This window comes from Castor canadensis, chromosome 6 (assembly GCF_047511655.1).
Source record: "Castor canadensis chromosome 6, mCasCan1.hap1v2, whole genome shotgun sequence".
In the NCBI taxonomy this organism is placed as follows: Eukaryota; Metazoa; Chordata; class Mammalia; order Rodentia; family Castoridae; genus Castor; species Castor canadensis.
Window position 1 is genome coordinate 134,959,459 of NC_133391.1, and position 16,347 is coordinate 134,975,805.

The 16,347-nt window shown below is 37.2% G+C and overlaps 1 protein-coding gene across 1 annotated transcript in view; it reads right to left on the reverse strand.

The window, feature by feature from the left end:
• Nucleotides 1-10,054, reverse strand: part of Itga1 (integrin subunit alpha 1) — a 159,076-nt gene extending 149,022 nt beyond the window's left edge. Inside the window, exon 1 of the mRNA XM_020178086.2 lies at nucleotides 9,922-10,054. Coding sequence (XP_020033675.1) covers nucleotides 9,922-9,982 — 61 coding nt within the window. The 5' untranslated portion in view covers nucleotides 9,983-10,054. The remainder of the gene's footprint in view (nucleotides 1-9,921) is intronic.
• Between the last annotated feature and the right edge of the window lie 6,293 nt (nucleotides 10,055-16,347).

A 16,347-nucleotide genomic window follows, 5' to 3' on the forward strand; every position in this document is an offset into this window, starting at 1 on the left:
TGGAGATAAAGTGGCCTACTCAATGACCGATCCCAGGGAATAGCTGCCGAACTGATTTTAAAGAAAATCCTTATTTTTAAAGTGCTTATTTTTTATTGGAGAGTGAAGGTGGAGAAGTGGGACTGCCTCTGTAAAAGACCAGTGAGTTGAAAAACCCACCGTTTTCTAGAGAATTAATATGAAGGGAGAGCAGAGGAGTCCTGCACATCACTTACCTCATTTTTCCTGTCTTTTGTATGGCCTTTAGAACACAGAGCTTGCCAGTTGGAACTAGTGAGACAGGAATAAAAGGGAGGAATCTGACCTTGGCACAAGGCTTGGTCATTTTAACTGAAGTGTCATCTTCCTCAGAGACTGCCAGGGAAATAAAAGGTCCCTTTCAAGAATCTAGTTCAAGTTAGAATCTCTATTCACTTTGTGGTCTCCCTTCAACCTCTTTTTCTCTCTCACTTTACATCCTTTTCTGTCTTCCGCTCCATATTCTTGTCACAATGAAAACCCTCTCAAAGTTCCTAACTCACATTGCCTTCTTCCTCCAATTTCAAGAGAACCAGCAACTTTTCACTAAGCAATGAGCTAGTCACACTGAAGCATGAAGGTGGCTTGTGTCTCCAAAGAAACCATTGAATCACAATGGTAAGCACACAGCAGAATCTTAAAAAGTTGTTATTTAAGAGTTACCATATTGTGAATATTGACTACTTTCCTATGCTCTTTTTAATCCTTTCCTGTAAGGTAAATATTTGTTATCCTAATTTTACAGAATAAGAGAGTGAATTACGAGGAAGTTCAAGATCACAAATAGAATTCAAATTTAGGTGTGCTTACTCCCCACTCTCTCCACTACCACCATCCTGTATTATGAATGTTTGTAATCATCTCTACAAGCAAATTATTGCTGTTAATCACTGACATTTCCCCTTCCCTGTTACCTTTACCAAAGACCCACAGTTTGGGAATCAACCTAGAAAATATGAAAGGCACTAGTACCTTCCCTGGTTTTTAAAAATGAGTGTATTCTTTTGTGCAGTTTTAATTCTGCCCAGCCTACAGTAGCATTATAATCTTTAAGAAAGATTTTTCTGTAGAAAAATGTACATATATTTATTTCTACATTTGAAACTTGTAGAATGCCCACACTGACTCCTAATTTCATGGTTCTTTTTTGTTGTAAGTTATAAGGCCTACTTCTTTGGGCTGTCTTTTTAAATATCAGTGTGCTTCAGTGATTGAAAACACTGCAAAATTGTTCATAGAATTACTGTTGGATCTGAAATACCTGCAATACTTTAGACTATAGTAGCTTAAACTTATTGTCGAATGAAAGAGGTTTTCTCCCACATTTTGTGTTATGGCTTAGGATTTCTATGCCAGTCACTGGACTTTTGAGTTACTTTGGGTTCCAGCTTCTAATTAATTTAAGTATGAGAATTCCTGAATTCACACTTCAATGTTGTGGCCTTAAAAGCTTCATTTCCCACGTGTACCCTCAGGGAACCCTGTAGTCCAATTTGAGAATAACCTTTGTTCCCTATACACCCTAGGAATTTTTTACTTTGCTCATATGGTCTCTCTATTTAAAATGCTAAAGGATACATTATTTGAATCTGAATACATGTCTTTCTCTGAATGGACTATCCTTGTATGCTCCCACTGTCCCCTGCAAACTCACTTTCGTGTATTAGATCCTCCTGTTTGACTAGCTAGTTGAGTCAGATGTAAAGTGTGGCAACTACATTCACATTATTATAGAAATTTCTTAGTACATGAATATTGTTATCAACTGTAGGTCACAATGTAGGAATGGTAGTTTAAAACCTTCTATGGTTATAGATGTATTTATTTTTATTCTTTTCCAAAATAAGCAAAATAACTACAAAAATGCCATGGTTTAGTTCTATTGTTTATAATTTTATACTTGTTTATTGACTCTGAAAATAACATTCCTGTCCTGTATTCCTTTAAGTATATATATTTTTCCTATAATGTCTTACTTATAATAATCTCTACAGAATTAAAAAAAAGTCTGTAGTGTTACCTGTAAAAGTTTTTAATGAGATATTTCCGGGCTCTCAAAGAGAATTGGGCTAGATGTCAAGAGAATTGTAGTTCTTTCCCTTCATTTGTTTTTAATGCAACTTTTGGCAGAACTCAGTCTCTTTGAGACTCGGTATCTTTTACATGAGAATTAAGAAAATTGAATTCAATAATTAAAACCATTGTAAATGTAAAAATTATGCTTTGACAATATTAAAAATATTAAAACCTATAAGCTTATCCTAACATTTGTTTTCAATTTTGCATGCTCTGTTTTTGAATTTGAGTCTTTCTAAAACCCAAGACTGATTTCAAGTTTAATGCTTGTGCACTAAGAATCAGCAAACTGATTCTTTTTTGCTGAATTGTATCAACTTTTTTCACTCCATTTTTCAATACTTATGAGGTTCTAGTGCAATTACAATACTTTGCAAATTGTAGAACTATGTGAACAAGTTAAGGTACTATGTTAAATCTCTAAGAATGCCTGGCTTTAAGGTAAAAATCTAGATGTAACAAAGCGAAGGGTGAGACTTTAACACGACTATGATTTTTCAGCCTTGGAAACATAACTGGTTTGGTGGAGTTGACTGATGGATAATCTACTGAGTACATTTATTTATTTAACTCCTCCTTTCCTCAGTTCAGCCCTACTATATAAAAACTGTTCATACACCTTATGGTGAATTGGATTATAATCCTTCCTATTATAATATGCCAGGAATGGTTTGTATGACAGCTGCAGGGACTGGCTCTGGAAGGATGGAAATCTTGTTTGAATACTTTGTGCTTAGCTCAATGACCCTTAAATAGAAGGGGCTATGTAATTTTTCTTGTTTCCATTTTGTTTTATTGTAAGGCTTTCTTGTAATATAACATGAGTGAGTTTTTTCATTTTTCTTTTTAAAGCACTCTGAATGTTACTACTTTGTATGTCTATTGTCTCTTCTACCCATGGACCTCTGAAGGGCTGAGCTGCTTTCTATTTGTCTTTGTATTCTTAGAACTTAACACAAGTTATACATAATCATATGAAAGAATGACTGGCTACTAGTTCTTTAATTCACAGTTTTTAATGTATCTATCACTGACACCCTAAAATTAAGGAAATACATTCTGGTTTATAATGTTACTAAATTTTTTAAAAAGATTACCCTTAAAGTAAATTTTTATAAACCTATTTTAGTTTTTAAGATATCCATACTTGGATAAGAAAATGGTGATTTTTAAATAAATCTTACTAAGGAAAAGTCTTAAGATATTTTAAAATAATCATAATGGCAATTAGTTTTATTATTCACAATTTCGGAAGTGATCTTTATAGAATGTATATCTAGTCAGGGCTCTACTTATGGATATCTAAGTGATAAGTGCAGTTGTTTCTTTAGAAAAATGTGCAAACCTGAGACTGTACAAAAGCTTCCATGTGATGTCCACAAGCAAAGGTAAGTGAGTGACTGGGAAGATTGGTCACTAATACAGGCAAAAGGGGAAAAGGTGAAAGGAAAAGTTTTGTTTTGTTTTGTTTTAAGGAACTTCTTGTATTATCTAAATATTGTTTGACTGAAAGTGCCTACTTGCAATTGTCACAAAACAATACAAAACCTCTTATCAAGTAAACAAAATCTTATCAACAAAAGTATGAGGTGTGTGTTTCTATTTGTATGTATCCCTATGTTGTGTAAGATCATTTTGTCAAAAATTAATTTCCATAAAATGTATAACACAAATATTTTTAAGGGCTGGTCAGTATCCATATATTTTCAGACTTTAGTATTTGGTAAACTGAAAGTCTAGTTAGTGAAATGATTTTAGAAGTACATTTATTTTATATTAAGTACATGATTTATAATAAAATATAAAATACATCTTAATCATTTTACATTCTAATGTGATTTAGGTGTTCAAATCAGATTTAAGAATTCGCATTTACTTGAGCAGATCTCATATAATTCACATAAAAGTGTATTTTCCGCACCTGCTGATATTTGAATTACAGTGATTTTTCTATTAATCCAGATTTCTCACTTGTCTTATATATAGAAATCTTGTTTGGATAAAACATTATTACAGTTTTTGTACATAAGGTGAATTCTTAACACTTAACCAGTGTGCACATTATTACTTTCCTTTAAAACTTTGTTGATTTTTTAATTTTCCTTTTAAGTCATCGAAAAGATTATACTAAATTTAGTCCCTTTCATAAACACACAGCCCTAGCACTATGATAAAAGATTAACAGTTTGCCAAATTATAGTCATTGATCCTATGCAACTGGAATGTTCTTTGATTACTTTATTCTCACCTTTCTCCCTGGCTTCCTTCTAAAGGTAAATAGTCAAAGGCAGTTCTGTTGAGGGAAATGGTGAGGCTGATGACAGAGGAGCAATTACTCCCTCAATCAGATACAGACTTGGCTGTGGAAGACAACTGAGAAGAGTAACAATGTTCATATCTTTGTATCTAGAAGGACTGTCATATATTAGCCTGTTTTAAATCTTAAGATGTAGTTTTTAAATATACAAAGAAATGTGATAGAAAATCACCATGTAAGTACATGGTGATCTTATTATATTACTGATATAAATATGTATTTATATATATTATTGATTATAATCTTCAAATGTTCATTTTCTTACATTTCAACGTCTCTGTAACTAGGATGCAACTAACAATTACATATTAGATTGTCAGTGCTCATATTTCTTGGTGGTACATAAAGCAAATGGTGCATTTTTCAATTGATGGTATCTTCCAGTCAATTAGATACAAAAATGGGTGAATACAGGTGATAATTTATAATTAAAGGGAGTAGTCTGACCCCTTAAATATTTTATGTTTGTCTACAGTCTATTATTTCATGATTCATTTAGAAAAAAAAAAAAAGGCTACTATTCTTATGTACTAAAGATAACAAAGACCCTCCCCTCACAGATACCATGTGGTATGTTGTAATACAGAAGCAAAGGTGCAGGTGGCACACATGTCTCTGGGGAAGGGACTCCAATCTACCCCAAGAAGTTTTTTCAGAATCACATTTATATAGGGACTTAAGGAACATAGCAGTGGAAATAACTTCTAGGCAAAGGCCCATAGGCAACTCTCAGAGGAGTTAGCATAATAGAGGAGCTGAAAGAAGCTCAAAAGTCTTGAGAAAAGAAATATGTTAGATTCATTTGCATTTCTTGGTATGTTATTGTACTTGTTTTGAGAGCAAATACAATTCTTTAGTCACTCTTGCCATGAATAGACAATCTTTTCTGACTTTAGCACTGTGGCAACAGCTCCAAAATACCTTTCATCTTAGTTTCTTAACATGAACACAATTTTGTGTTTCATACAGCAAAAGAACAGTATGGATAAAGAATAGTATTTGGACACTTAATTTCAGAAAATATTGTAAACATGAGCTGATTTATTCTAGAAAAAATTTAAAGGAGTGTATAAAGATTCAGCAAGTTCTAAAGCTCAGTGGGAAGTTTTAGGAACAAAAGCAGAGGAGATTCCATCTGAGGAAGTGAGATAAACAATGAGTTGTGGCCCAAGAGCGCATGCATCAAAATAGCTAGATCACTGAGTCATTTGCAACAGAAATACCTGACTCAAAGGAGTAATTATTTATTTTAACTCTTAGTTTCAGATATATCAATCCAGTGGGGCATGATGGGGCTCAGCAGTTCACATCATGGAAACCAGGAAACAGAGAGAAGGGACTAGGGCAAAATATAGCCTCAAAATGACATGCCCCCAATGACCTACTTCCCCCACTCAGGGAGGAAATTCCAACACCTCCCAATAATCTATTCAGATTTTTAATTCATCAGTGGATTAAACCATTAAGTCAGAACCCACAAACACATCCAGAGATGTGCTTTATTAATCTCCTAGGTATCCCTTAATCCAGTCAATACACTGTTTGCATTATTCTCTCTCTCTCTCTCTCTCTCTCGTTATTACTCTCATGCCTACTTACTAATAAATAAACAAAAATCCCATGAATTCATCGTGGCCTTTACAGACATCATAATGACTAAAAAAAATTTCATCATCCTCAGTAACTCCTAATAGTCTCTCATGGGAGATAATTTCTTTGTTTTGGGTAAGTGACTTCCTCCCCACATTTAGACATTTGCTCACTGAACTGCATTCTGAATAGGAAATCTTGCTTGTGAAGAAGTATCAAAAGAATACCAATCAAAATGTTTCTACAGAGGAAAGCTGTAACGCAATAGGAATAAGTCTAGATTCATATTATTGGTAACTAGAGATACTCGTGAGTTGGGGATAGTCAGGCAGAAAGGGAAAACAAATAAAACAGGAGCCAGAAAACAAGTGGAGCATCATATCTGGGTACATTTTGCCAAACATCCTGCTTCACCATTTTCCTGGAGTTATGGTTGACCATGGCTGAGGCAGCTACTTGGTACAGTGGCCAACAGTTCCCCACAGGGACTTTCCTCACCCCAAAGCTTAGCTAGAGTCCTCATCTACATCTCATTATAGCTTCAATTTCATGCATGCACCTCCCCTCAAATCACCATCTTGACTCTGAAGGTACCACACTAGGTAAACACTTCCTGTCCTTATGTTTGTGGAAATGTCTTACCATTTCTCAGAAATCTCCACAACGATGTACATACTGTTAGCATAATCATTAAATTCTACCAGTAGAACTGTCTTAAGTTGGGCACAGGACTACTTGGTCAAGCTGCCCTCAATTTACTTTGAGGCTGTACTATTGCTCTGCATTTGGTTTTGCTTCAAATAAATCTTGCTTTGTTAGAGAACTCCTCTGTGTGTGTCCGCCCCTGAATTCTTTCTTTAGGGAGACCAGGAACCTACCATTCCTCTGGTGATAGTAGTAGTCTTACTTGATTTATACTTAATATAGGGTCAACATCTAATTTCACTATGCACCTAAATATCATGGAAATAACAGACCCACATCATTATCTAGATTCTCATTAAAGACTTTTAAGCAATTATGTTTGATTTCACTTTCAGAAGGGTAAGCAAGAGGGGAATATACTTATATTTAAGCATATTTCAAAGCATGAAATATGAGGCCAAAAGTCTGAATTGAGTAAATTTGTAACTTACTAGTATTGTGACTTGGGAAAAATGAAAATTAACCTTAGTATTGTTGTTCCTTCGTCTGTGAAATACAAAGTCTTTGCAAACCTTTTACTTTGTTTTTAGATTAAAATGAAATAATAGAGTTAGGGGCATGGCCTAAGTGGTAGATCACCTGCCTAGCAAGCACATGACCCTGAGTTCAAACCCCAGTACTGCAAAGAAAAAAAGAAAAATTACAAAAATAATAAACCTAAAGTTCTTGGGTCAGGTTCAGGGCTTTGCATGAAATAAGCTTCAACATTAAGCTGTGTTAGCTAATGTCTCTTATTGTTTGTCATGACCTTTGCCCTCTGGAAAGCTGACGCCAGGCATTTCCCCTACTCCTTCCCTCCTAAGCTTCAACTTTGCAACTAGGTCCATTCTTCTACCTGTGACCACTGCTTTAATCCAGTGTGCCTCCCTATTCCACCCTCCCAAACAGCTCAAGTTCACAGTCAGGTTCTTCAGGCTTGGGACTGACCATGGGTTTTCTCTCCATTGTTGCTTGACATAGATTCTCCACAATCTTTTCTTGGTTCCCCAAAGGCTTCTATGAACTGTTTATGAAAATTTGTTTAGTTAAATCTTTTGTATATGCCACTAGTTTATGCTGAGACTTTGACTTACATAAAGTAACAATAAAGACTTCATTTCTTGACACATTATTTAATGTTAGAAGAAGCTAATGCTAACTAGACGTTCTAAATCTAATGGGAAGTTTATTGGGATGGTGGTTTGTTATTGTGATGTAAGCACAGCTTTGAAGGCTAGAGAAAGTTTGTTTAGAGGCAGCGGGTGGTGGGAAGGAAGGGTGGAGTTCTCTTCTAGATGCATAAAACAAGATCATATCCACAGTGGCAAGATGAACAAGAAGGAATGAAAAATGTAAGGAAACGTAACTGGGAATAATCTGCACTTTAAGGATTGTGGTAGCCCATGAATTGATGAGAGATTTCCAAACAGGGGCAATTGATAAGGAAGAGCTGACAGAACTTAATGACTAATAAGGAAACCAGCAAAGGAAAGGAACAAGTTAAATCTCAGATCCTTCATGTTGTGCTGAAATGGACATAAATATAGCACATATGAGGAACCTATCCATTCTAAGTTAATAACATTTTTTTCACCCTCCTACTCCCCTTCTCAACATCCTCCCCCCACCTCCAGACAGGACCTGTTTTACCTTCTCCATTGGTAACATTTTTTAAATTCTAAGTGTCACTATTGAATTATAAATACATTACAACTAAACTTTATAATTTAGTTGTACTCTCCATGGATTATGTTCCTTCAAATCCCATCCTGGATTTAGCAAGGTATATTACACCAATGTATATATGAAATTACAAATTGTAATCTCAACCACCACCCCCACCCCACTTTTTATTACATCTCATTCTTTTCATTTTAGAGGACTGTGTGAACCTCACTGACCCATTTCTGCACTGAAGACTGCATTTTACTGTTTGGTAAAATGAAAAAGATACAATTTGACTAGTTAGTAAATATGCAGGTTTCACACAACAACAAATTGCAAACAATCTTCAAAAATTTGAGTTGGAGAGGAAACATAGGTCAAGTATGCGTAAAGGGTAGTGCAGTAGCTGGTTAAACCACTAATTGGCTGAAATGCTGTTCAGAAGTCACCACTGTTTGGCTTTTTGGGCATTTCCTGAGAAGTGGAAACTGGATGGAAATTCAGTAGCTCATTATTAACTCTCTTAAGACCATTTCACTGTGAAAAAGGCCCCGTTTGCTAATAATACATTTCTAAGTGATCTTCATAAAAGTTAACACTTGGCCACATAAGGTGGGACTAAACTGGCTGACTTCCTCCTATTTTTTGTGGCAAAATGCAAAATGAGCGAGAATTAATAAACATGCCAGCTGTACAAACATCAAACAATTGAATATCAATAATATGCTAAAGACAACCATCAATTAAGCCATTAATCAGGTGATTTTCTTAAAAGCTATCTTTTAAGAAAAGCCACCCACCTGCCTTCTTCCTGTCACCATTTCCCCTCCTCAACCATAACTGGGTATAGGTTAATAATTTGAAAATTTTAGAAATACTCTAATTCACCCTTCTCTAAACTCGATATAAGTTTGCATTTCTGCTGTATTTGTAAATACCATTCTTAAAAATACATGTAACATTACTAGATTTTGCAAATTAAAGTGTAGTCTACACCGTGTTATTTACTGAGTAAATGTCCACTATTCCTCGATTTCAAAATGTTTCTCCTATTGGGTTCTATAACAGAAACAGCATTTTAGCACAAAAAGCAGTTTTGCATTGCATCCCTCTCTCTCCTGATCTGTAGCAGGAAAGATCCTAAATACTAGACAGCAATAAAATGCATTAATTTCCACTTATGAACAATCTGAGGGCAGGAACGTTGCATACAAATCAGGCGCCTTCTCAGTACCCTCCTTCCCAAAAAAAGGGTGGGGGAGCCATTCGGCAGATCCCTAAACTACAATGTATATCGTAAAGCAAAGTCTACTTAAGTAGTAAAGTTTTCAACACTGCCTCCCTCTCACTACGGAGCCGGGAGGGCCTGAAGCTACAACAAAACTTAATTGATACCAAAACCAAAACGCAGACACTCCCTTCCGCGCTCCTTGGCCAGGCTACCTGGAGTGCTCCAAAGTGGATGGGCGCTGCGTTCCCTCCTCTTGGGCCCACAGCTGTGCACCTCCCTCCCGGCTCCAGACCCCCCGATCCCGCGCAGGAGATGCTCAGAGGGAAGTGGAGTCGCTCACCGGTGAAGATCCAGCAGAAGGCGACAGCGACCCCTGGGCTGGCAGGGCGCCGGGGGACCATGGCTGGAGCGCTGCGGCGTGGGGACGCGAGGGTTCGGAGGGCAGGACCTGGCCGGACCTGGTAGGGTCCGCGCGGACGTCGACCTGTGAGCCACTCCGGGGTCCCCGCAGCTCGTCCTCGTTGCCGGCGGCCGCGGCGCCCAGGCGCTGCCGAGGAGTGATTTCCTGTGTTTTCGTCTAGCGCTAGGTCCGCTCCACGCGTCTCACATCCTAGACGGATTGCCACATCGCGCGCTCGCTCTCCGAAGTCTCTCTGGCAGCCTCCCAGGCTCGGTCCGATTCATGGACAAATAAAGCCAACTTCGCGGGTCCGTGTTTAGGCTAAAGTCCACCGGCTGCAAAGCAAACCTTAAAGGGACATATGCCTTTCATTGAGAGGAGCTCTCGCTCGCTCTCAGTGCCAAATCCCTAAGGTGGTGGAAAGGCGGGCCAGGGCTGGACCTTCGGGAGGGTGTCGCCAGTCTGGTGGCCCCGCCTCACACCCCTGCTCCTGATTTTTGAAAGTGGGCTCTTTACCCTTCCAGGGAGGCTGCTTCCCGGTGGCCCAGTTGCGCAGAAGGGATAGCCAGGCTGCGGAACTGAGCGGACCTGATAAACTGTTTCCCTCGCCTGTGGACACTTGAACTTCACCTTTAAGTCCTCTAGCCCTAGGGGGTGTGGGAGAGAATGGGATGTCCTATCTAACTCAACACGCCCCACTGAGGGCTGTGCTTTCCTTTATAGGGGCTTTACTACTTTTTTGAAGATTTCTGGTTAAGGGTAATTGCAGATTAAGATTTTCTTTGGGAAGATAGGGTGGGGAGGAGAAACAAGCCTAGGAACGGGGCAAAAGGAGGAAGAAAGAGACAAGCAAGTGGGAAGAGGGAGGAGGAGGAAGGGAGGAAAGCTGTCTCCTTAGAAATGGAATGTGTGTGGGCTTATTTTGTTTAAGCTGAATTAGGATGTTTGTACACTGGGAATTGAATCTAATAAAGAACTCAAGGTACTGTTTTATTTTTTCTTGCTACAGACTTAGAAGTAAGTCTGCATTAAGTCGTGTTCAAGTTATTCTTCTGGGGGAAGGGAGGCCACAGAAGACTTGCTTAGGAATTTTCCTGCTTCCCTTGCCCCAGGAGTAGAACAACTTCCAACTCTAGTTACATTCACATATCAGCTTCAACAAACACTCGCTAGTTTCAAAGCAGCTATGTGTTAGTGGTTTTGATAATTTCAGAGAAAGGAATGGATGAATAGATTTGTGTGTAAAGCTGTTTAGGGAATCAATTCAGTTCAGCAACTAATTTATTAAACATCTCTATCTAGCAAGTATAAGCCTAGCAGGGCAAGAGTGCCTCCCAAAGGAGGGCTCGTTCCTACAGCACTAGACAGTAACACAAGGGATTGGAGAGGTAGGGAGGAGTGTAGCAACTAAAAGTTGGAAAAGGCAAGTGTAAAGGGTTAATGAAAGTCAAAATAGAGAGAGCAAACCCAGCAAGGTGGTACACACCAGTAATCCCAGCATCTGAGAGGCTGAAGTAGGAGGATCATGAGTTCAAAGCTCATGAGACCCTGTATCCAAAGAAGAAGAAGGAGAAGGAGAAAGAAGAAGGAGAAGAAGAAGAAAGGTGAAAAGAGCTGAGAGGTTCAATGCCATTGAACTTCAGTGCCATAACCCATTAACAGGAATTCTCTTTCTAATTTATGTATTTGAAATGATTTATTACTTAGTAGATACATTAAAAATCCTGTTCTGCTGTTTTTAGCTTTCATAATGTCTTCTCTTAGTTCTAGCTCCAAAATTGCACAAACAAATCTCTAGATAAACAGTCTTGTGTTGGGTCACAGTTCAATCCCATTAGACATTACTTGGGCTTTCTTGCTTGCTTTCCACTTTCCCATCTTTCCTGTGAGCATCTCATCTCCTTGAGTATCATATCAGCTATGTCTTATGCCTCTCAATGTCATCCATTGGACCTTGAAAAAATATTCAATAAATATTGATTAATGCATGGGTATTTAAAATCATAATAAATAATTTCCCAGAACCACTTGGTTACATAATAATGTGTGTCTATATGCATATCTATACGTACATATATGTGTGTATATGCATACATTTTTATGCATATACATATAAGGCATTCTAATAAACTGTAATGCATTTCATTAGAAAAAAAATTGTAAAATTCTTATTGAAATAATGTAAGGTTAAAATATAATATGATCAAAGCTATAGTTACTGAGAATTTTTCCTTTCTTGTGGGAGGGGGACTAACACAATTTAAATATTTGTATCTCCCTTAGGACTTAAAAACCTAATGGTGATGATCATCACTACCAGTAATATTGTTAAAATTAATTTTCATGTGTGTTATGAGTCTGATGGCAATATTTATTGGTCTTCATGTCAAATCAAAGTAAACATAGAGGTAGAAAAATAGCTACTGCTGGAGAATTAAATTTAGAATTAGTACATATCTTTTCAACCACAGTAGACCTAAATACAAATCAATGGCAAGCAAACTAATTTTCTTTTCTTCTCCATTTTTTTGTTGTTTGGGATTTGAACTCAGGGCTTTGCACTTGCTAGGCAGGTGTTCTACCATTTGTGCTAAGCCTCCAGGCCAAAATTAACTCTTGGCTTCTTTGTGGCATCATTTAACTTGTTTTTCTATTTCTTATGTTTTCTACAAAAGGGAAATTAGGTTTAAAGGCTTGATTAGATTCAAGTTCAATCTTTTCAAAATTTTTATTTTTTTTTTTTGGTGATACTAGAGTTTGAACTTAGGGCCTTGTGCTTGCTCAGCAAGAACTAATTTTCTTTTTAGGCTCTTTTTCAAGTACAGTCTGTTTTTTTCCCAAGGATGGTCTCAGACTTTGATCCTCCTACCTACAACCTCCTGCATAGCTGGGATTTCAGACGTACTCCACCACACCAGTTTGTTTGTTGAGATGCGGCCTTGCTATCCTTTTCCCAGAGGTGACCTAATATCAGGATCCTCCTGATCTCCAGCTCCTGAGTAGCAGGGATTCTACATAGGCATGAGCCACCTTGCCCAGCTGCTAATTTTCTTTATTTACTCTCACTCACAGGAAAACATGTCATTGAGTAAACTGAGATTTAGCAAAGATAAAAACTTGCCTAGTATCACAAAGTAATAATTATATGAGGATACTTGATGGCAAATGTTAAACTAAACTCTATACAATACACTTTCCTATTTTAAATGAGAACTGAGCTGACCAGATCTCTCAAGGTTTGGAAGCATGAGTGAAAAATTAAGAGTACACAAGAGGTTGAATCTAAGAAGTAAGGAAAGAGTAATTGGGGTTATTGGCCAACAGTCTTACAGAGGAAAACACATTGCTTCACACCAGAATATATGTTGGATGTAATCTATACCAACTTGCCTTACTACTGTACATAAAGTGACATTTTGCACAATGCCAGCTTGCTGCAAGTGGTCAGTAGAAATGAATTATTCTCCCCTGTAATAGAGGAATTGGTGTTAGGTAGACAGTGGGAACATGAGGCAGGTCCAGTGTGCATTAAGCCCTGTAAGAACTCTTACAATTCGATGGCCATCAGAAGCAGAACTTCAGTGTTTTGCTAAACTTCTCCAATACCAAGTACTATTTCTAGAATGCTGGCATTTAGAATATGAACTTCAGATTACAGAACTGTCTTGAAGATATACCTTTAAAATGGATATCTGTCCAAACATCAGAACCTGTTACAACATTAACATTAATTTGCTTTTCAAATTAAGTATCCATCAAAGGGATTTTTTTTTTTTTTAGTAGCTGTCAAAGGCGGTTTTGTTTGGTTGGTTTTGGTTTTTATCAAGAGAAGAAACTTGCAGTAAGCAGTTGTGGTAGAAGAGAGTCTAGTGTTCTGCTCCTGGTGCATGACGGGGTTCTTTAGTTAGCCAGGGAGTCCTGAAGCCACAGGATAGAGACATGGCACTCCCACGTGGAACATGGTGCCAATTTTACACAATAATAGATAATTTAAAATTGTTTCCCATTTAAAACTGATTTTTATGACAAAATTAAAAATGAATTTTTTAAAAAAGTTAAGTATTGCAGTCCAAATTATTTTTAAGGTAGCATTAAAGTGCCCTCAGTCCACTCCTCATCCACTCTGAGGACCTAGAGGTAGAGTGGAACTGTCTAGAACTGCCTCTGTTTTTACAAAGATTTCATAAAATTCCATATTTCTAAACTTTAATCTGTAAATACTTGGGGAAATGTACCACAAGACAGTCTACTCCCTCTTAGGGCTAACCCATATGAGCAACATGGTGTGTAGTTCAAAAATTTTTAGATTCTTTCTATACGTTGGGCTCCAGAGCCATGTTTTTCAGAGACAAAAATGGCAGGACTGTTGTTCTACTGAAAATCTGCTGTCCATTAGTTTCTTTCACTTGTAACTAGAACAGAAAATAAGTAGATTTGTCCTCAATTCTAACATTGGCATGTTTCATTTTAAGCTTATTTAAAAAAACAATCTAAATGAGTTACTGCTGCTATACCTTGAGAACTCACAACTGCTTCCCTACAACCACAATACAGCCACAATGCTGTAGGGCTTGAATGTCACCACCAGCCAACCATTTGTTTTCTGTTATTGCATAATGCTCTTGTGTGCATGTTTTTTCACTTAAAATATTAAATAGGTGTTCCTCCTGCCCTGTTTCCTGAACAAGTCTGTGCCAGAAACTTTGTCCAAAGACATTTGGGCAACTGGTACTGAAAGAAAAAAAAAAACTGACTTCAAAATCCTGGTGAGGTTTAGTTCTTTAGACTGTAGGAAACTTCACTCAGCTTATTGGCAGACCAACATAAGTAACACATCCAGATTACAGCAGGAGGGAGGAGGCACCAGGGTAGCACCCTGGCAGGAATATTCCATTCGTGGCACTCTGTGATTCAGAATAACAGCCAATGATGAGCAGAAATATTTTAGCTGCACTGCTGGTTTCCTTATTTTGAAATATGAGATTATGATATTTTATTGCAGTATGCATTTATTCAATTCTAGGATTATTTGGGCAGGTTGATTTAGGTATTTTTCTTCAACCAACTTCTAAAAAGTCAAAGTAAGTTGGCTCTAAAATCCCAGGATAGCAACAAATCAATGATTACCTAGTATTGTATTCTGAAACAAATCTTAAATAGGTTGTTTGAAAATCCGATATCTCTAGTAGACTAAAGGCTATACCAAGGTAGACATTTACTCATTTTTACCCTAGAGCATCTGACCTCATGCAATTCATTCATTCAAACATTTATAAAGTTACTTCTAGGAAGTTTCCTAGAAACTGAAGATTCAGAAGTGCTAGGTGCTACGCTCAAGTAAATTCACAAGCTTCCTGGAGACACTTGTAAAGAATAAACTTTTCTAATTATATCTGACCCCCAGATTAGATAAAGTCGACAGGAAAAATAAGATAGAGTTTCTTAGAGTTAATGGGGACTTGAATTTAGTGCCCATTAAAATCTCACGTAAGAGATTTTATGAGTGGACAGAAAAGGTAATAGGCAAAGATAATAAGAAATGCATGAGTAGATAGGAATAGAAGTTAAGAAAGTCAAGTGAAATTGGAAGCGGATTTAAAAAGATCTTAGATGCCAAGGAATCTTGACTTCTTATAAGCATAGAATATTTTTGCAGTTCTGACCAACATATACAAACTGGAAGGCTCCAACTCAAGTTATCCTAACCTACTCCATCTTGTAAAGGACTCCATCTTGTCTGACAAGAAGACTGTTTTACTTTGTTTTGCCAAAACTGTTCTTCTGAACTCAAGCGAACCCTGTTGTTGATAACATGTTTGACTCATGATGTCATAGAAAAGATTGTACAAGCTAACAAATGACAACCTTGGTAAAATATTGAGAGACTGACCTCCCCAACCACTTCCTGGAACAACTAGCTACATCAAAATTAAAAAAAAATCAACAGTATATTCCTTCTACATCTCAAATACTTATAAACCCCAGCCTTAACCTCGTTTTGGGCTGATACCTCTTACTATCTGGTCCCTTTCCTCCCTTGGAGAGTGAATAAAACTTTGCTTTTGCTTTAATTCTTGTTTTTCTGTGAAATCTTTCACAACCCATTCACCAGCCTTGTTTACTGGGACCTAACACAAATGTGTTTTATATTCCAAGTTTTTCTCTTTTACTTGTTTCCTGATGTGGCTTGATGTGATATTACTTTCATAATACACAAAATAAAATATATTATAGGCATGAAGCGCACTGAACTTTTTCCCAGGAACTTTTACATAATTCCTTTTTTAAGGAAACATAATTATTTTCAAAAAAATTTTATGTGCAACCTGAATAAAGCTGAAAAATTGTACATTTGTCTCTAGCAAG